The 21,863-nt window shown below is 46.4% G+C and overlaps 2 protein-coding genes and 1 long non-coding RNA gene across 7 annotated transcripts in view; 2 read left to right on the forward strand and 1 right to left on the reverse strand.

The window, feature by feature from the left end:
- larp6a (La ribonucleoprotein 6, translational regulator a) overlaps positions 1 to 10,284 on the forward strand; it is a 25,990-nt gene extending 15,706 nt beyond the window's left edge. Inside the window, exon 3 of the mRNA XM_038784505.1 lies at positions 10,088 to 10,284. The gene's annotated coding sequence lies outside the window, so the exon portion shown is untranslated. The remainder of the gene's footprint in view (positions 1 to 10,087) is intronic.
- tm2d3 (TM2 domain containing 3) lies at positions 9,138 to 21,779 on the reverse strand. 5 transcript variants are annotated; one of them, XM_038784507.1, is made up of 6 exons: positions 21,641 to 21,765; positions 19,339 to 19,434; positions 18,990 to 19,147; positions 14,719 to 14,893; positions 12,275 to 12,350; positions 9,138 to 10,620 (listed from the first exon to the last, which is right to left on the reverse strand). In XM_038784507.1, the coding sequence occupies exons 1-6, from the start codon at positions 21,705 to 21,707 to the stop codon at positions 10,455 to 10,457; spliced, it is 738 nt and encodes a 245-aa protein (XP_038640435.1). In that variant the 5' UTR covers positions 21,708 to 21,765; the 3' UTR covers positions 9,138 to 10,454. The 5 variants fall into 5 exon arrangements, with proteins under 5 accessions (XP_038640435.1, XP_038640434.1, XP_038640439.1 ...); XM_038784506.1 differs by having other exon boundaries at positions 21,608 to 21,722; XM_038784511.1 differs by lacking the exon at positions 21,641 to 21,765 and adding an exon at positions 21,108 to 21,352.
- LOC119956929 lies at positions 10,620 to 16,817 on the forward strand. The gene is made up of 2 exons (XR_005458708.1): positions 10,620 to 10,912; positions 15,972 to 16,817. It is a non-coding gene; the product is annotated as an uncharacterized LOC119956929 (long non-coding RNA).
- Positions 21,780 to 21,863: the final 84 nt, after the last annotated feature.

Here is a 21,863-nt window from a genome sequence, read left to right on the forward strand (position 1 = left end):
TGACCACAATTCGGTGACCTTTACGTTAGTGATGGAAAGGGATAAGTATACCCCGCAGGGCAAGAGTTATAGCTGGGGGAAGGGCAATTATGATGCCATTAGACATGACTTAGGATGTGTTGGTTGGAGAAGTAGGCTGCAAGGGTTGGGCACACTGGATATGTGGAGCTTGTTCAAGGAACAGCTATTGCATGTTCTTGATAAGTACGTACCAGTCAGGCAGGGAGGAAGGGGTCGAGCGAGGGAACCGTGGTTTACCAAAGAAGTGGAATCTCTTGTTAAGAGGAAGAAGGAGGCCTATGTGAAGATGAGGCGTGAAGTTTCAGTTGGGGCGCTTGATATTTACAAGGAAGCGAGGAAGGATCTAAAGAGAGAGCTGAGACGAGCAAGGAGGGGACATGAGAAGTCTTTGGCAGGTAGGATCAAGGAAAACCCAAAAGCTTTCTATAGGTATGTCAGGAATAAAAGAATGACTAGGGTAAGAGTAGGGCCAGTCAAGGACAGTGGTGGGAAGTTGTGTGTGGAGGCTGAGGAGATAAGCGAGATACTAAATGAATACTTTTCGTCAGTATTCACTCAAGAAAAAGATAATATTGTGGAGGAGAATGCTGAGACCCAGGCTATTAGAATAGATGGCATTGAGGTGCGTAGGGAAGAAGTGTTGGCAATTCTGGACAAGGTGAAAATAGATAAGTCCCCGGGGCCGGATGGGATTTATCCTAGGATTCTCTGGGAAGCCAGGGAAGAGATTGCTGAGCCTTTGGCTTTGATTTTTAGGTCATCATTGGCTACAGGAATAGTGCCAGAGGACTGGAGGATAGCAAATGTGGTCCCTTTGTTCAAGAAGGGGAGTAGAGATAACCCCGGTAACTATAGGCCGGTGAGCCTAACGTCTGTGGTGGGTAAAGTCTTGGAGAGGATTATAAAAGATACGATTTATAATCATCTAGATAGGAATAATATGATTAGGGACAGTCAGCATGGTTTTGTGAAGGGTAGGTCATGCCTCACAAACCTTATCGAGTTCTTTGAGAAGGTGACTGAACAGGTAGACGAGGGTAGAGCAGTTGATGTGGTGTATATGGATTTCAGTAAAGCGTTTGATAAGGTTCCCCACGGTCGTCTATTGCAGAAAATACGGAGGCTGGGGATTGAGGGTGATTTAGAGATGTGGATCAGAAATTGGCTAGTTGAAAGAAGACAGAGAGTGGTAGTTGATGGGAAATGTTCAGAATGGAGTTCAGTTACGAGTGGCGTACCACAAGGATCTGTTCTGGGGCCGTTGCTGTTTGTCATTTTTATAAATGACCTAGAGGAGGGCGCAGAAGGATGGGTGAGTAAATTTGCAGACGACACTAAAGTCGGTGGAGTTGTAGACAGTGCGGAAGGATGTTGCAGGTTACAGAGGGACATAGATAAGCTGCAGAGCTGGGCTGAGAGGTGGCAAATGGAGTTTAATGTGGAGAAGTGCGAGGTGATTCACTTTGGAAAGAATAACAGAAATGCGGAATATTTGGCTAATGGTAAAATTCTTGGTAGTGTGGATGAGCAGAGGGATCTCGGTGTCCATGTACATAGATCCCTGAAAGTTGCCACCCAGGTTGATAGGGTTGTGAAGAAGGCCTATGGTGTGTTGGCCTTTATTGGTAGAGGGATTGAGTTCCGGAGCCATGAGGTCATGTTGCAGTTGTACAAAACTCTGGTACGGCCGCATTTGGAGTATTGCGTACAGTTCTGGTCGCCTCATTATAGGAAGGACGTAGAAGCTTTGGAACGGGTGCAGAGGAGATTTACCAGGATGTTGCCTGGTATGGAGGGAAAATCTTATGAGGAAAGGCTGATGGACTTGAGGTTGTTTTCGTTAGAGAGAAGAAGGTTAAGAGGTGACTTAATAGAGGCATACAAAATGATCAGAGGGTTAGATAGGGTGGACAGCGAGAGCCTTCTCCCGCGGATGGAGGTGGCTAGCACGAGGGGACATAGCCTTAAATTGAGGGGTAATAGATATAGGGCAGAGGTCAGAGGTGGGTTTTTTACGCAAAGAGTGGTGAGGCCGTGGAATGCCCTACCTGCAACAGTAGTGAACACGCCAACATTGAGGGCATTTAAAAGTTTATTGGATAAGCATATGGATGATAAGGGCATAGTGTAGGTTAGATGGCCTTTAGATTTTTTCCATGTCGGTGCAACATCGAGGGCCGAAGGGCCTGTACTGCGCTGTATCGTTCTATGTTCTATGTTCTATGAGGTTTTTTTTCCCAATCTTTTTAATCAAATTCATTGTTTAAAACATAGTTGGGTCTAAAATAAATATATAAATAAAAAGGAGTATAGATTAGTACCGTAAAATTAGACTTCAATGAAGTTACTGTGAAAAGACCCTAGTCGCCAGGCTGATACGGGAATCGAACCGTGCTGCTGGCCTTCCTTGGTCTGCTTTAAAAGCCAGCGATTTAGCCCAGAGTGCTAAACCAGCCTCTATAGACAGACGCTTCTGTGATCACAAACGTGAATCAAGTATGGTATGTTGCCTCTCTGATGCCAGGGTCGGGAATGTCATGGAGCGGCTGCAGGGCATTCTGGGGGGGCTAGGTGAACAGCCAGTGGTTGTGGTACCAATGCATCGGCAAACTAAGGGATGAGGACCTAAAGCTGAGTACAGGAGGTTGGGAGATGAACTACAATCCAGGACCTCAAATGTAGTAATCTCAGGATTACTCTCAGCTCCACGCGCTAGAAAGAGCAGGAATAGGAGGATAGATCTGATGAATGCGTGGCTGGAGAGGTGGTGCAGCTGGGAGGGATTCAGATCCTTGAGGCATTGGGACTGGTTCTGAGGTGGGACCTGCACCCAGGCAAAGCTGGGACCAAGGTCCTTGCAGGGGCTTTCACTATTTCTGTTGGAAAGTATTTAACCTAGTGTGACAGGGGGATGACATCCCAGGTGTAGGGTCAGATAGGTCAAAGGCAGATCAGGAAAATGGAGGCAGAACTTTAGCCAATGATGTGGAAGATGTTGTGATAGACTTGGAATTACAGGAGAAGCAAAGTTTTTTAAAAGTGTCCAGCAAGAGAAAATGGCAAGGTTAAACTGTTTATACTTCAATGCGGGGAGTATTACAAACTAGGAAGATGAGTTGAGATCAGGGGTAGATACATGGCAGCAGAATGTCATTGCTATACACATAAACCTGGTTAAAGGAGGGGGGAAATTGGCAGCTCAATATCCCTGGATACAGTTTTCAGGCAGGACAGAGGGGGAGGAGGAGGAGGGGGAGCAGCACTAATGGTTAAGGAATCCCATTCCAGTTTTGAGAAGGGATGAGAGACTGAACGGGTCAACACGAGACTTTACGGGTTGAGTTTAGAAATAAAAAAGGGCAGTCACATTACTGAGAGTTTACTACACTCCCCAAATAGTGAAAGGGAGATAGAAGAGCAAATATGTAGGCAGGTTTCTGCCTGTAAGAACAAGAGGGCAATAATAGTCGGGGACTTTAACTATCCCAAAATCAACTGGGATTGAAACAATATAAGGGGAACTGAAGGAGAAACATTCATGCAGTGTGTCCAGGAAAATTTGTTCACTTAATTAGTGACAATCCCAACAAGATGAGTTGCAATTCTAGACTTCGTCTTGATGAGCACAGTGGGTGAAGTGACAGTTGGTGACTATATCGGGATGCTGATCACAATTCAGTTAGATTCAGTATTACCATGGAAAAGGACCGAGATAAAGCAGGAGTAAAAGTTTTGAACTGGGGGAAGACAAATATTGTAGAAATAAGAAAGGACTTGGCTGAGGTGGATTGGCCAGCATCGCTAGAGGATAAATCAGTGGGACGCACTAAAAGAGATCCTAAAGGTGCAAAGTAGACATGTCCCCTCCAAGAATAAGAGTGGGACTGTCAAATCTACACCCCCCTGGCTGTCTGGAGGAATACAGGGGAGGGTCAAACACAAAGAGAAAAAGATGGGCACAAAGAACAAAGCACTGCAGGTAGCCTAGACAAGTATATAAAGTGCAGGGACAAAGTCAAAAAGGAAATAAGGAAGTCAGAGAGGGTATGAAAAAAAATTAGCAAATAAAGTTAAAGAAACAGTTTTACCAATATATTAGTGGGAAAATGTTCGTTAAGGAAAAAGTGAGACTTGTCAGAGATGAAGTGGGGAACTTGTGTGTAGATGCAGAGGCTATGGGAAGTGTTCTAAATTAATATTTTGTCTCCGTGTTTACAAAGGAAAGGGATGATACAGATATAGTAGTCCAAGAGGAACACTGAGATACCGGATGGGATAATCATAAAGAGAGAGGATGTACTCAGAGTTGAAATCCTTGAAAGTTGATAAGTCGCCAGGGCCAAATGGAGTGTTTCTGAGGCTGCTGAACATGGTCAGGGAGATGATAGATGCTCTGAGGTTGATTTTCCAATCCCCACTCGACACTGGAGGTACCAGAGGACTGGAGAAATGCAAACATGGTGTCATAATATACATCCATGTATATGATGGCGTACAGACAGGCAGTGATTGACACACAGGATGACCAGTGAACACACAGAACACAGCAGCCAATCACCAGACAGGACACGACCACTATAAAGCCAGAGGGCGCCAGTTTTCCCGCTCTCGGGATCCAGCCTCTGAGACAGTCAGAGCTTGTGAGCAGCAGCTAGTACAAACGCCATGTGGTAGTCAGTCTGGTCAGGCTAGCCTCAGGTCTCCAGTCAAGTCAGCATAGTGTCAACCCACAGTTAAGCATGTAATATAGTTAGATGTTAAATAAAATCATGTTGCATCTCAGCAAGCCTGTCTCTCTTCATTGCATCAAACGCAGTCCACGTAAACCCAGCCTGCCCAACACATCACATGGTACCATTGTTTAAAATAGGATCAAAGGAAATGCCAAACAATTATAGGCCAGTTAGTCTAATGTCAGTGGTAGGCAAATTAGTAGAATCGATCCTGAGATAGGAGGAGTAACTGTCACACACAAAGGCATGGACTAGTCGGATAGACAGCATAGATTTGTTAAAGGAATGTCTTGCCTCACAAATTTGATCGAATTCTTTGAGGAAGTGACAAGAAGGATTGATGAAGGTAGTGCAGTGGGTGTGGTGTACATAGATTTTAGCATGGTGATTATCAAGGTCCCACATGGTAGTGAATGCTCATGGGATACAGGGAAACTGGATAAAAAGTAAAAGTTGGCTTAGTAACAGGAAACAAAGCGTAATGGTCGATGGATGTCCTTGCGAATGGAAAGTTGTTTCAAGTGCTGTTCCACACGCAAAGAACAATACAGCACACAAACAGGCCCTTCGGCCCTCCAAGCCTGCACCGATCATGTGTCCTATCTAGACTACCCGCCTGTATCCTTCTATACCCTGTCTGTTCATGTGCCTATCCAGGTAAGTCTTAAAAGTCACGAATGTATCTGCTCAATCACCTCACTCAGCAGTGCATCCCAGGCCACCACTACACTCCATGTAAAAAGCTTTCCCCGCACCTTGAACTTGTGCCCCCTTATAATTGTCATTTCCGCCCTGGGAAAAAGCCTCCAACTGTTCACCCTATCTATACCCATGATAATTTTATAAACTTTTATCAGGTCGCCCCTCAGCCCCCATCTCTCAGGGAGAACAATCCCAGTTTATTCAATCTCTCCTCGTAGCTAATACCCTCCATACCAGGCAAACATCCTGGTAAACCTTTTCTGTACTCTCTCCAAGGCCGCCACGTCCTTTGCGGTGACCAGAATTGGAGACAGTATTCCAAATGTGGCCTAACCAATGTTCTATATAATTGTAACATAATTTCCGAGCTTTTATACTCGATACCCCAGGGCAGCACGGTAGTACAGTGGCTTCACCGCTCCAGGGTCCCAGGTTCGATTTCTGGCTTGGGTCACTGTCTGTGCGGAGTCTGCACGTTCTCCCCACGTGTGCGTGAGTTTCCTCCAGTTTCCTCCCACAGTCCATAGATGTGTAGGTTAGGTGGATTGGCCTATGAAGGCAAGCATGCCATATGCTTTCTTTACCACCATTTCCACATGTGCTGCACTTTTAACGATTTGTGGACCTGCACACCCAGATCTCTCTGAGTCTCTATATTCCTGATGGTTCTGTCATTTATTTTATAGCTCCCACCCGAATTGGATTGGTGTTGGGACCCTTAGTTTGTGTTCTATATTAACAATTTGGACATGAATGTGGGGAGCATGTTTGGAAAATTTGCAGATGACAAGATTGGCTGAGTGGTGGACAATGTAAAGTTATAATAGTATAACCTTCAATACAATATAGATGGGCGATAAAGGGGCAGATGGAATTTAACTCCGAGAAGTGTGAGGTCATGCATTTAGAGAGGTCGAACATTGTAGGGAGTACACAATAAATGGGATATAGAGGGGTAGATGAAGTCGGGTCCCTAAAGGCAGCAGTTCAAGTAGACAAGGTTGTTAAGAAAGCATAAGGAATGTTCTCCTTCACTGGCAGACATATAGAATATAAAAGTACATGTTAGAAATGTATAAAACACTGGTGAGGCCACAACTGGAAGGCTCTGGAGAGAATGCAGAGGTTTACAAGAATGTTGCCTGGGTTAGAAAAGTGTAGCTATGAGGAGAGATTGGATAGGTTGGGGTTATTTTCCTTGGAACAAAGAAGGCGGAGGGGTGAGTTGATTGAGGTTTACTAAATTATATGGGGAAGAGATCGAGTGCACAGGATAAAATTGTTTCCCTTGACGGAGAGTTCTAGAACCGGGTACACAGATTTAAGGTAAGTGGCAGAAGATGTAAAGGGGACATGAGAGAAAAAACTTTTTACGCAGAGGGTAGTGGGAGTCTGGAATTCACTGCCCGAGTTGGTGATGGAGCCAGAGACCCTAAACTCCTGAATCTTCAGCTTAAGTGCTCAAAGCTACAGGGTTATGGGGCAGGTGCAGGCAGGTGGGATTAGTATGGGCACCTGGGCCTCCTAGGGCTGGCATGGACAATATGGTCATGTTTAGCACACTGGGCTAAACAGCTGGCTTGTAATCCCAAACAAGGCAGCAGCGCAGGTTCAATTCCTGTACCAGCCTCCCCGAATAGGTGCCGGAATGTGGTGACTAGGGGCTTTTCACAGTAACTTCATTGAAGCCTACTTGTGACAATAAGCTATTATTTTTTTTTTTTTTTTTAAATAATTTTTATTGAATTTTTCAAAATACAAACATTTTAACCCCCCCTACCTTTACATTTAAATTATAACAAAACAAAGTCAAACCCCCCTACTTAACAAGAAAAAGAAAAAAAACCCCCCCCCCCCCCCTACCCGCGCGTCCCCCCCCCCCCCCCCCCCCCCGCCGGCGAACCGACAGTCAGACCAACTTATCATTTCTAGCAGCGTCCTCGGGCAGGCCTTGCCCGTGCCACCGCCGCTACCGTACTTCCTTCGTCGTTGTCCCCCCTCCCCCCCCCCCCCCGCCCTCCCCTCCCCTCCCGGGTTGCTGCTGTCATGGCCTCAGTTTCTATCTCTGATCCAAGAGGTCTAGGAAGGGTTGCCATCGCCTGGAAAACCCCTGCACCGACCCTCTCAGGGCGAATTTGATCCTTTCCAATTGGATGAAGTTTGCCATGTCGTTTAACCAGGTGTTAACACTCGGAGGCCTTTCGTCCCTCCACTGAATCAGGATCCTCCTCCGAGCCACCAAGGACGCAAAGGCTAATATTCCAGCCTCCGACAATAAGCTATTATTAATAGCCTCCTGTGCTGTAATGATTCCCTTACGGATTAAATTCTGCCCATCTTCACCTTGAACTAACGACTCAGCCTCGACTGCTCTTTGTTGTAAAGAATTTCACATATTCACTACCCTCAGAAGAAATTCCTCCTCTGTCTTAAATGGATGACCTCTTACTCTGAGATTACGCCCTCTGGTCCTAGACTCTCCCACAAGGGGAAACCTCTCACATCAAGCCGGTCAAGACCCCTCAGAATCCTATATATCTCAATAAGGTTATGCCTCATTCTTTTAAACTCCAATGAGTACAGGCTCAGCCTCATCATAAAATCCCTCCAGGATCTACCTCGTGAACCTTCTCTGGACAGCCTCCAATGCCAGTATATCCAGCTTAGATAAGGGGACAAAAACTATTTAATATTCCAGGTGTGGTCTAACTAGTGCCTTGTGCAGTTTTGGCTGGACGTCCCTATTTTTATATTCCATTCCCTTTGAAATAAAGGCGAACATTCCATTTGCCTTCCCTAGTCCCTGCTGAATGTGCATGTTAGCTTTTTCTGATTTATGCTACTCAACAGCATGTCAATTCAGTTGATTTACAGGGCAACACTGTAGCACAGTGGTTAGCACTGTTGCTTCACAGTCCCAGGTACGATTCCTGGCTTGGGTCACTATCTGTACGGAGTCTGCACTTTCTCCCCGTATCCGCATGGGTTTCCTCCGGGTGCTCCGATTTCCTTCCACAGTCCAAAGATGTGCTTTTTAGGTGGATTAGCCATGATAAATTGTCCTTAAGTGCCCAAAAAAGGATAGGGTAGAAGTGTGGGCTAAATGGGGTGTTCTCTCCAAGGGCCAGTGCAGACTCGATGGGCCGAATGGCCTCCTGCACTGTAAATTCTGTGATTACCATAAAGAATTGAAGTTGCCCAATCGGAACTAAAACAGAACTCCCCACTGTCAAACCAAACAAATGGACAGTGACTGGTAAATGGCAATAGTTTTGTGCTCATACTGAACTCATGCTTGACTTGAGTAGAAAGCAAAGTTGTATCAGGACATTGTAATATTTGGTTGAAAATATATTATACGTTATCACAGTAAGATGGCTGAGAATGAAGGATGCAGATTCAAGGTATCTGGTGAAAAATAATGCAGCCTGTTATAATCTGGAACGCATTGCCCTCAGCGAGATTCACAAAACCCATTTGACTTCAGAACAAATCACTTAGGTGGTCATTCGGAATGATTCTAATACTTTCTTGATGTTACACTGCAAAGGCACACAGATATTATTCTTGTCTACTAGAAACAATGCTTGCATGTCATTCAGGTATATTCAATAAGAGACCATCTTCCCACTTTGTCAATTAATGAAGTTTAATATGAATCAAAAAATGAGACTTCTTCAATTTGTGGGTTATATTGATCCAGCAATCTTTATTTTCACATTTTTGTAACAATACAATAAATCTTTCCACGCCTCAATCCAGGAGTCAAACTGCTTGTAGCTCAGACAACCTTGGAAGACCAGAATCTTGATGTCTCAGTAAGAATTTATCAATGCACCTACTGATTTTGTACAGTACCAGGCTGCAGATTGTTGAAATTATGATCAGTTTCTGCCTCCTCATCTCACTCCACCAGTCTTCCAGATGGGCTGTCAGCTGCACAAAGTCAGATTGCAGCTCAGTCTGCTGCAGCCTTGCCTGAGACCACAGGTTCATTTTGAAATGATCACTAACGTATAGGTACATCATTATTCTCATGATAAGATCACATTAGCATCCCATCACCCCTCTTTTGCTCTCCCATGCCACAAAAGGAGGTTCCCATTATCATTTGCATCTGCTAATTCCACCTAGTGCCTCCTGCGGTTTGTGTTCCCTTTGGAGTTGGCAGAACAGGTGTAAGGTTGGTGCAATCGGACTGAGCTGGTGTGTTATTTTCAGGCATGTAATCTGCAATTATATCAGAGGTTACTCACCATATACACTGAACTGCACTGGTAGCAGACAGGTATTGATCCCAAGGTACACCCCTATCCGTCAGTGCATGCCACGTGACATATCAGAAGCTGGTGCACTTTCATCATCCAGCACCAATTCCAGGAAACACAACTCAGCAATATTCCCAATTTGCTGGGCTGAAAATCCCACAATTTGGTGATTACTCTGCCATCATTCACCGATCCCTATTTATTTATCTGCTTTCTTTCTCTACTATCTGAGTAAAATGTTAAAAGTATTTTTAAAAATGGTAATAAAGTTTCAAACAACTTCAAACTTTTTCAGTTTTATATTCAGTGAATTCCATATTTTGTCAAATTCCACTTCTTGACAGGGTCATTACTTTTAACCAGTGTTTTTCAGGAAAATATTGAATCCTCGCCTGTCTGCAGCCCTCCACAGAAGGACTCGATCAAAACCAGCAAGAATCTGGAGAATAATCAGTGGAAAAGCAAAAAACCACACAGGGTCCCAAGAATGCTTTCATTCGTCACTTCAATGATCAGCAAAACCTAAAAGCAATAGGAAGCCACTGCATCTGGTTGAATTGTCTACAAATTCTCACCTTCGGAGAAAAAGGCAAAAACAGTCAGTACAACTACTGTACACAACAGCAGCCTGCTTTCCCATCACTTTCCCGCAACTGCTGCTCCATAATTCCATATGGCGCTGTCACTTGTACAATTCAGGGCCGTCACAGGGCAAGGCTTCATGTGCAGCTCAAATGTACAGAGAGCCATCTGCTGGACCAACATACCCAATCCCAATCAGCAGCACATCTATCAAGGTCCATATTCCAAGTCCTCCGAAGCTGAAGAGTTTGCCAAGACCCTCCTTCCATTGGCCCAAATAGAAGCGGTCAGCTCCGAACCCTCCCAATGTGATGCTGAAATCAAATTAAACTTCCATTAAGTAAGAAGGAAATGGTGGACAACAAGCAAAGGTTCCTGGTTTTCCTCCCTGACCGGCAAACAAACACACAAATCACCTTTTCTTTGACTTTCTTTTGGCTGAGTCAGTAACAGCATTTCCACATGATATTGTTACTGATCTCAGCTGAGATTGTACAACTGATCTCACTGTTCTATATTAGAGAAGATCAGCCAGAATTCCCATTATTCATCACTGTCAAAGGACTGGAACAAAGACGAGAATGGACACAGGGTGAGCTGAGTCAGGTTTGTCTTACAGTTTAATACTTCAAGAAAAATTATTTTTTGTAATAAAAATATATAACTTTTAAAAATTACTCCTTCCAAAATGTTTACCTCTCACTTTTCAGGGTTAAATTCCATCTGCCCCTTAGACCATCTCGTCTACATCTTCCTGTAACCCAAGACACTCAACCTCACAGTTAAAATTGCAGATAAAAAATTAAAGGGTGATCAGATTAGGTGTTTCAGATAATTGAAGGATTTGTAAGGGAAGAGAGTGGAAAACTCTCCCCCTCTGGGAGGAGATCCAAGAAGGAGGACTTTGTAATTAGAGCTAAGCAGTTTTGTTTTCTCTTCATCCTTTGATATGATGCAAGTGTCAGTAGCGTGGCCAGCATTTGTGGGTCATCGCCGTCATTTCAGAGGATAGTTAAGAGTCAACCACTTTGCTGTGAATCTGGAGTCACGTGTAGGTCAGACAGGCAAGGATAGCAAATCCTTCACTGAAGGACATTAGGGAACCAAATGGATATTTCCGACGATCAATTGTAATTTCACCATTACCGAAACTAGCTTTCAATTGAACATTTTTCAAAATTTTATTTAAATTCCACTAGCTGCTGTGGTGGGATTTCAATCCTTGTCCCCACAGTATTAGCCTGGGTCTCTGGACTACTAACCCAGTGACACTGACACTACACCACTTCTTCAAACAAATGTTAATGAAAAATTGGAACTCTCCCCAAAAAAGCTGTTGAGGTCAATTGAAAATGTCAAAAAATCAGATTGATAGTTTGTTAGGCAAGGGTATTATGGATTACAGAACCAAGGTAGGTTGAGTTAAGGATCAGAGCAACCATGACCCAAGTGAATGTTAGAAAAGATTTGGCCACTGAAAGTCCTCCTGTTCTTATGAATTCACTGTTCAGTATTTCTGAACCCTTCCTGGAACTTAGAAAGTCCTAATGCAAGACTGAAACTGGATATAACACATTAAGTGACACCAATACAATAATTTCTGTTATAGACACAAATCCTAGAAATAACCACATGATCACAACGGACTGATTTCTACAACTGGTAAAAATAATTTCATCCAGCACCACTCTATTGTCCCTTACAACCATTTCAGGTGGGGAACGAGTGGGAAGGAAGGGCAGATTGATTCATATTAACGGATACTTCTTAATAGAAGTGAAACTCTTTATAAACTATCGTGAGCACAGGGCAGTCTCCTTCCCGTAAAGACAAATCATCTTCTCAGATCATCCTGGATGATAAGAGGTCACCCAAAGGCCTGTCAGGCTTTGACAAGAGCAAGGATAAGATTAAAATTCAGACAGGAGTCTCAGCCAAGAAACAACACAAATCACTACATGGTCTCACCTCAGAGCCAACGCAGTTGACCACTTGTAACCCCCTGTCCAATTGCAATACATCTTCTTTTGAAATGTACGATTGCCTGACGAATAAAATAAAAATCACTTCAATGTAAGATTCAGAGTTTACAGAACATATTATATCAGGGTAGCCTGTGTCTTTATGGTTGAAAATCAAGCACAAAGGAATACTTAACCTGAAAAAATAGAACAAAAAACTAGAAGTCATACAAATGTACTGTCAGGTTTCAGCACATTGAATCGCCCCAACATTAGATTGTTTGTTCAGATCTTACTGGTACAAAACCAGCTCCTAATTGGTCAAGTAATATAAAAGGATACGGTTAGCATTGGTCTTGACAGCCAAGGGAATGAGGGGAATTTGATCCAGCAAGAACTTTATACAAGAGCTGGAATGTCATTTCTGACCCTCTCATTACAAACTCAGCATTCCATTTGTTCTTTTTGATTATTTTTTTGTACTTGTCAGCAATATTTTAATGATCCATGTACAAGGATCCCCACTCAAAGTCTCTTTGCTCTTCAACTGTTCCAAGCTAGTTATTCGCTGCCAATAAATCAATGGAAACTAATATTTTCAATTGAAAATAACTGCATCAATTTGATCTCCATTTCGCCATATCCCCAAGATGAGGGATAAGTATGGCATGTTGCAAGAACCTAGGATAACGAAGGATATTGTGAGTGTAGTTCAAAAGAAAAAGGAAGCATTCATAAGATCTAGGAGGCTGAGAATAGACAAAGCCCTTGAAGAAGTACATAGAAACAAACTTAGGTAAGGAGTTAGGAGGGCTAAAAGGGGTCATGAAAAATCCTTGGCAAACAGGATTAAAGAGAATCCCAAGGCATTTTGCATGTATGTAAAGAGCAAGAGGATAGCCAGGGAAAGGATTGGCCCACTCAATGGCAGAGAAGGGAATCCATGCGTGGAGCCAGAGAAAATGTACAAGGTACTAAATGAATACTTTGAACAGTATTCATCAAAGAGAAGGCCTTGGTGGATGCTGTGTCTGGCGAAGGGTGTGTAAATATTCTGGGTCATGTCAATATTAAAAAGTTGTCGGGCAACTTAAAAAGCATCAAGGTAGATAAGTCCCCAGGGTCTGAAGGAATATACCCCAGAAAATGGAAAGAGGGAGGGGAGGAAATTGCTGGGGCCTTTACAGAAATCTTTGTAAGCTCATTGGCTACAGGTGAGGTCCCAGATGACTGGAGAATAGCCAATGTTGTTCCATTGTTTAAGAAGGGTAGCAAGGATAATCCTGGAAATTACAGGCCAGTGAGCCTTACGTCAGTGACAGGGAAATTATTGGAGAAGATTCTTAGGGACAGAATTTACTCACATTTGGAAACAAATAGACTATTTAGCGAGCGGCAGCATGTTCTGTGAGGGGGTGTTCTTGTCTCATTAACTTGATAAGAGTTTTTTGAGGAACTGACAAGATGATTGATGAGGGGAGGGCGGTGGATGTTGTCTCCATGGACTTCAGTAAAGCCTTTGACAAGGTCCCTCATGGCAGACTGGTACAAAAGGTGAAGACACACGGGATCAGAGGTGAGTTGGCAAGATGGATACAGAACTGGCTCGGTCATAGAAGACTGGGTAGCGGTGGAAAGGTAATTTTCTAAATGGAGGGCTGTGACTAACGGTGTTCTGCAGGGATCAGTGCTGGGACCTACGTTGTTCGTAATATATATGTAAATGATTTGGGGGAAAATGTAACTGGTCTGATTACTATGTTTGTGGATGACAAATATTGATGGAGTTGCGGATAGTGAAGAGATTTGCCAGAGGATACAGCAGGATATAGATAAGTCAGAGACTAGGGTGGAGAGATGTCAGATGGAGTTTAATCCGGACAAATGTGAGATGATGCATTTTGGAAGGTCTAATACAGGTGGGAAATGTACAGTAAATGGCAGAACCCTTAAAAGTATTGACAGGCAAAGATCTAGACGTACAGGCCCACAGAACACTGAAAGTGACAACACAGGTGGAGAAGGTAGTTAAGAAGGCATACGGCATGCTTGCCTTCATCGGTCAGGGCACTGAGTATAAAAATTGGCAATTCATGTGGCAGCTGTATAGAACCTTAGTTCGGCCACATTTGGAATATTGCGTGCAATTCTGGTCGCCCCACTACCAGAAGGATGTGGAGGCTTTGGAGAGGGTACAGAAGAGGTTTACCAGGCTGTTGCCAGGTATGGAGAGCATTAGCTATGAGGAGAGGTTGGATAAACTCGGATTGTTTTCACTGGAATGATGGAGGTTGAGGCGCGACCCTGGAAGTGCAGAAGTTTTAGTTTAGACAGGCATCATGACCAGTACAGGCTTGGCAGTCTGAAGGGCATGTTCCTGTGCTGTACTGTTCTTTGTTCATCTCTTTCTGACACATCATCTTCACCAGCTCTCCTGAAAAGACCACTCACCAAGACAATGCACATGTTCCAGGGTTGTGCAGTTGGAAATAAAATATTCTCGTGGGCACTGCACTGTCTTACATTTGGTGGTTTCTTTGCAGCGATACTCAGTGGGTGGCAGCTGCCAACAGAACCGGCAGATCATCGTAATCTGGAATGTTTTCTGTTCCATCTTATTTTCATCCTGAGTATGGAATGAGCAAGATACAAAAACATAAATAAGGGGAGAGAAGAGAATGATTATATAAAAGTTCTGATGAAGGTTGTTATGCCGAGTAGTTATGACTGCAAATTTATGAAGAACCTGTAAAAAGCCGAATGAAAATGGACAATTTACCGTGAAACAGGGGATCAGGTGACCTTTCCCCTTTCATTGCAAACACATGAAACTGCCTCCGGCTTGAAGTAGCCTGTATGGTCCGGGCAGGAAAACATAACTAATGTTCTGGACAGTCCACCATCTGCAGTGGTGAGATTTGAACCTGGGTCTCTGGATTATTAGTCCAGTGACAATACCACCTCCATCTAAGGGAATATTGTTATATTTAGAAGGTTCGCTGGGGTGTAGATAATTTGAGGGATTGAGTTTAGTCCTAGTTAAGCAGGTCATGGGACCTCGGTGGGAGGAGACTGGACATGCCTTGTGCTTGGGAGACACGGTGTAAATAATGGGAAGATCGAGGTCAGTCCGTTGTTTTGCCATTGGATTTTAAGTTCAATTGAAGTGTCTGACAAGACGGAAGGATTTTCAGGAAAGGGACTCTCTCCAAAGGTCTGCAGAGAGAAGCCAAATAACCTTGATGGTTAATTTTATTTACAAGAGGCTTCTGAACTGTATTGAGTTGCTTAATTGGAATATACAGTGGCAGGTGCAGGTAGTGAGTTAAAGTTTTATTTTCCTTTGAATTAAGAAGTGTTTTAACTGTTAATTATAAAGCTATTTCATTGTGGTTAATGTGGTTAATTCAGTGTTTAAATTAAAGTTTGTTTTACCACAGAAGATACCTATTAATCAGTCTTATTACTCTTGCGGTTTACAAGTCTTCCCTCAGTTTTATAAATTTTAAATTGTTGGGATTCTCGCATGGGATCTGAAAAATATATAGATTGAAATTGCCCATGTTTACTGTGTTACGACCCTCGTTCAATGCACCTCCAATTTCCTGACTTATACTGTGATTATGTTACCTATAAACAACTCCCACCAATGTTTGCTGCCCCTTGCTGTTTCTTTGTTCCATCCAAACTGATTTGTGTCTTAGGCTTCCAGGATGATTCTGGAGCAGCAAATGTTTTCAAGAGCAAAGTGAATTCCCAAAAACACCAGATATGATAGAAGGATGGGTAAACCAGTCGTGTGGCAGACACATTCATGTCTGTAGAGCAAAAATGAGTGTCGTATGTAATTAACATTAGCAATTGGTATGTATATTGTATTTTACACCTGTTGCAGTAATGTTTTTACAATGTCTGAGTTCAGGTATATATATCCGTTGCTGTAATATTATTAAAGAATCTAAGTTACATTTCCCAGACACTATGGCTGCAGAAGATGCAATGAAGATATCATAAAAAGTGAGATCGTCAGTCATTCCAACCATGTATATGATTGTTATTATATTGTTTACCTATATAGGGCTAATTGATTTTTTTTATAGAAAGAAGGCATCCCGGGGTTTAGATAATGAAAGACAATGTTTACGGTGAAGTAGGTAATGGGATTTTTGTGGGATGAAGATGATGTAATTAAGGGGAGAGCCAGGTCTGGAGGGAGCAGCTGTAGTTTAGGTTGGCTGGAAGCTTTTGCAGAAGGCGATCAGATTCAGCATTAATTTGAGAAACAACGATTTGCAGGTTGTTTCCTTTCTCTCTCTTCCAGCAATCTTTCAAAGAACTCAGTCCAGAGAACAGCAAGTAATCCTGTGCTTGCTAACTTTCATTTAGAAGTGTGTTTTAACCTGTGGTGGGTTTTGCTTGATAGATAAGGTATCAGCCAGAAGGTAGTGTTTCCTTTTATTTTATTGTTAAGTTGGTATCTGGTAACTGTAAGCAATATTTCTGTGACATTTAATATTGTACTGATAATAAAGTTTGTTTAATATACCATATTCCTGTTTGTGTGTGGAATTACTCCTGGAGCAAAATGTCCTTTCCTCACAGTTTATCTTACAAGTTAAAAAGTTGTTGGGGTTCTTGTCCGGTATCCTAGTCAATGTTGGAGTCTGGTCTGGGATCGTAATCCATACCAGGGAAAACTGACTCTTATGAGAAATAGTGCCAATTTGTCTAAAGAGAACAGGAAAGGTGGAGATGAAGGAGAGACTCAGCAAATCAACATTCTGAAAGGTATCAGGCACAATACCACCAGCTTCTATTCACTGACTGGTCTAAGCAGTCCCACCACCTCTCCATTCCAGAATTGATAACAGAACCTCAAACCCTCTCTGCACCACCCAATGGAGCTCTACACATTGCTACTCCTCTCCCTGGATTCAAATACCTATCTTTTGACCCACAGTCATCACCCCCAATTCTTCTGCTGGTACTCTTGTTTTTCCAGTATAAAACAGCACATAATGTTTACTATATTAAATATGCTACATAGTAGACAACTAAATGTGATGCCCCCATTCAAAAAAGAGGCAAAAAGTAGGAAATTATAGGCCGACTAGTCGGTGGGCTTGTAATGAATATTGATGGTCAGTCTATCACCGAAAATAGAGACAAGAAGAAAGAACAAAGAAAATTACAGCACAGGAACAGGAGACAGAGCCTGCGCCGATCCAGATCCTTTATCTAAACCGGTCTCCTATTTTCCAAGGATCTACTTCCCTCTGTTCCCACCCGTTCATATATCTGTCTAGATGCATCTTAAATGATGCTATCGTGCCCGCCTCTACCACCTCCGCTGGCAAAGCATTCCAGACACCCACCACCCACTGCATAAAAAACTTTCCACGCACATCTCCCTTAAACTTTCCCCCTCTCACCTTGAAATCGTGACCCCTTGTAATTGACACCCCCACTCTTGGAAAAAGCTTGTTGCTATCCACCCTGTCCATACCTCTCATAATTTTGTAGACCTCAATCAGGTCTCCCCTCAACCTCCGTCTTTCCAATGAAAACAATCCTAATCTACTCAACCTTTCTTCATTGCTAGCACCCTCCATACCAGACAACATCCTGGTGAACCTCCTCTGCACCCTCTCTAAAGCATCCACATCCTTCTGGTAATGTGGCAATCATAACTGCACGCTGTATACCAAATGTGGCCGAACCAAAGTCCTATACAACTAACATGACCTACCGACTCTTGTACTTAATACCCCATCCGATGAAGGCAAGCATGCTGTATGCCTTCTTGACCACTCTATCGACCTGTGTTGTCACCTTCAGGGTACAATGGACCTGAACTCCCAGATCTCTCTGTACATCAATTTTCTCCAGGACTCTTCCATTGACCATATAGTCTGCTCTTGAGTTAGATCTTCCAAAATGCATCACCTGGCATTTGCCTGGATTGAACTCCATCTGCCATTTCTCTGCCCAACTCTCCAATCTATCTATATTTTGCTGTATTCTCTGACAGTCTGCCTCGCTATCTGCAACTCCACCAATCTTAGTATCATCTGCAAACTTACTAATCAGACCACTTATACCTTCGTCCAGATCATTTATGTATATCACAAACAACAGTGGTCCGAGCACGGATCCCTGTGGAACACCACTAGTCACCTTTCTCCATTTTGAGACACTCCCTTCCACCACTACTCTCTGTTTCCTGTTGCCCAGCCAGTTCTTTATCCATCTAGCTAGTACACCCTGAACCCCAGACGACTTCACTTTTTCCATCAAAGAGGTCAAAGAGGTTAAAGATGGACCACGTGAAGGTGAGAGAGAGGTGGAAATTGGAGGTACACGTGACAAATTTTTCCAGATCCAGATGCGAGCATGAAGCGACACCAATACTGTCATCGATTGAGCCAGCCAATATCATGCTACCAGTTCTCAATGAAATGATCATGGGGAGATAGGAGGCAAGGGAAGGGTCCAGGTAGAGGGAGAGTACAGGATGCAGGTGAAAGGATCAATTGAATGGGGGTGGGCAGGGGCAGAGACTGTCCAAAGAAGTGAGCACGAGGTCAGAGGTGACAGTTCAGCATTATACTATATAATAGGCCGTTTTAACAAGTTCAGGTGAACTAAACCAAAGATAAGGCCAGAAATGGATAGATTTATATTTCCATAATCTCCAAACATTGTACAGAAGGTTTACTTACTGTGCACTGTACACCTGGCTTGACTGTACAGTTGAATGATACGTCCTTTCCATAGGTGCAGTTCCAATACAGCGGACAATTCATACACACTGGTGGCAACTTGACACACCGTCCAGCACTGGGGCAGTCCGCCAGGTAAGAAGGTTCTGTAGTTATTGCTAGAAACAGTGACAGGTAGAGTTTCACTGAACCATCACTGTGTCAAAGGGTAAGCTACATCTTACATTTAGACTGGTCTCATGTTCTACTTTAAAGTTGATTATTGTACGAGTCCATTTTAACAAACATTAACTATAGAATAGGAGTAACAAAAAGTTAGAAGTTACATTGTTAGTCTATATTTCCTTACAGGCTGCTAGATGAGCACGGATGGTGCCTAGGGTGGATGGAAATACAGCATCTTTGGGTGACAGCATTCCGTCAGGTTCCTTGGTGCTCAGGGAGTCTGTTGGAGAATATTTACACCGTGTTCAGGCTGAAACTTGTGTATCATTCACCAAAATACCAGCATCACTTCATAACTGGGTCATGACAAAAATGTCAAGGAGATAAATGACCTCAGCTGGACAAACAAGATGTGCCAGATGTTGATGAAGAGGGAGAGGGATCAGCACGGGGAAGGGGGGGCACAGTGGGAGCGACACGGGGGGGGCACAGTGGGAGCGACACGGGGGGGCACAGTGGGAGCGACACGGGGGGGCACACAGTGGGGGGGGGGGCACAGTGGGGGGGGCACAGTGGGGGGGGCACAGTGGGGGGGGGGCACGGTGGGAGCGACACGGGGGGGGCACAGTGGGAGCGAGACGGGGGGGGCACAGTGGGAGCGACACGGGGGGGCACAGTGGGAGCGACACGGGGGGCACAGTGGGAGCGACACGGGGGGCACACAGTGGGGGGGGGCACAGTGGGGGGGGGGCGCACAGTGGGGGGGGGGCGCACAGTGGGGGGGGCACAGTGGGGGGGGGGCACAGTGGGGGGGGCACAGTGGGGGGGGGCACAGTGGGGGGGGGCACAGGGGGGGGGGGCACAGTGGGGGGGGGGCACAGTGGGGGGGCAGCACAGTGGGGGGGCAGCACAGTGGGGGGGCAGCACAGTGGGGGGGCAGCACAGTGGGGGGGGGGCACAGTGGGGGGGGGGGCACAGTGGGGGGGGGCACAGTGGGGGGGGGAACAGTGGGGGGGGCACAGTGGGGGGGGCACAGTGGGGGGGGCACAGTGGGGGGGGGCACAGTGGGGGGGGCACAGTGGGGGGGGGCACAGTGGGGGGGGGCACAGTGGGGGGGGGCACAGTGGGGGGGGCACAGTGGGGGGGGGCACAGTGGGGGGGGGCACAGTGGGGGGGGGCACAGTGGGGGGGGCACAGTGGGGGGGGCACAGTGGGGGGGGCACAGTGGGGGGGGCACAGTGGGGGGGGGCACAGTGGGGGGGGCACAGTGGGGGGGGCACAGTGGGGGGGGGGCACAGTGGGGGGGGGGGCACAGTGGGGGGGGGCACAGTGGGGGGGGGCACAGTGGGGGGGGGCACAGTGGGGGGGGGCACAGGGGGGGGGGGGACAGTGGGGGGGGGCACAGTGGGGGGGGGGGACAGTGGGGGGGGGCACAGTGGGGGGGGGCACAGTGGGGGGGGGGCACAGTGGGGGGGGGAGACACAGTGGAGGGGGGGTACAGACATTAGCACTGTTGTTTCACAGCTTCCTGGGCCCCAGGTTCGATTCCCGGCTGGGTCACTGTCTGTGTGGAGTCTGCACGTCCTCCCCGTGTCTGCGTGGGTTTCCTCCGGGTGCTCCGGTTTCCTCCCACAGTCCAAAGTGCTGTTCGGTGAATTGGACATTCTGAATTCTCCCTCTGTGACCCCCAACAGGCGCCGGAATGTGGCGACTAGGGGCTTTTCACAGTAACTTCATTGCAGTGTTAATGTAAGCCTACTTGTGACAATAGAGATTATTATTATTATGGGGCCATTCCCGGGACACGACGGACGGACCCCCGGGACTGAGCTGGATCCCGGCCTCGGATCACCCAGACCCAGCGACACCTTCCCGCAAAGCCTCCGCTCCGCCCGGGCCCGAGGTGGAGCCCAAACCCCGGACTCACCGCCCCGCTGGAGGCCCCGGACTCACCGCCCCGCTGGAGGCCCCGGGCCCCGGACTCACCGCCCCGCTGGAGGCCCCGGGCCCCGGACTCACCGCCCCGCTGGAGGCCCCGGGCCCCGGACTCACCGCCCCGCTGGAGGCCCCGGGCCCCGGACTCACCGCCCCGCTGGAGGCCCCGGATCCCGGACTCACCGCCCCGCTGGAGGCCCCGGATCCCGGACTCACCGCCCCGCTGGAGGCCCCGGGCCCCGGACTCACCGCCCCGCTGGAGGCCCCGGACTCACCGCCCCGCTGGAGGCCCCGGACTCACCGCCCCGCTGGAGGCCCCGGGCCCCGGACTCACCGCCCCGCTGGAGGCCCCGGGCCCCGGACTCACCGCCCCGCTGGAGGCCCCAGGCCCCGGACTCACCGCCCCGCTGGAGGCCCCGGGCCCCGGACTCACCGCCCCGCTGGAGGCCCCGGACTCACCGCCCCGCTGGAGGCCCCGGACTCACCGCCCCGCTGGAGGCCCCGGGCCCCGGACTCACCGCCCCGCTGGAGGCCCCAGGCCCCGGACTCACCGCCCCGCTGGACATCCAGCAGCTGCCACAGAATCAGCGCCCATTCCAGAAACTTCCACAGCGCCATCGCCCCGACCCAGCCAATCACAGCCCAGACACACCCAGCCAATCACAACCCAGACTGACCCAGCCAATCACAACCCAGACAGTACCAGCCAATCACAGCCCAGACAACACCAACCAATCATAGCTCAGATAGCACTAGCCAATCACAGCCTAGACA

The sequence above is a fragment of the Scyliorhinus canicula genome, chromosome 24 (assembly GCF_902713615.1).
Source record: "Scyliorhinus canicula chromosome 24, sScyCan1.1, whole genome shotgun sequence".
NCBI lineage: Eukaryota > Metazoa > Chordata > Chondrichthyes > Carcharhiniformes > Scyliorhinidae > Scyliorhinus > Scyliorhinus canicula.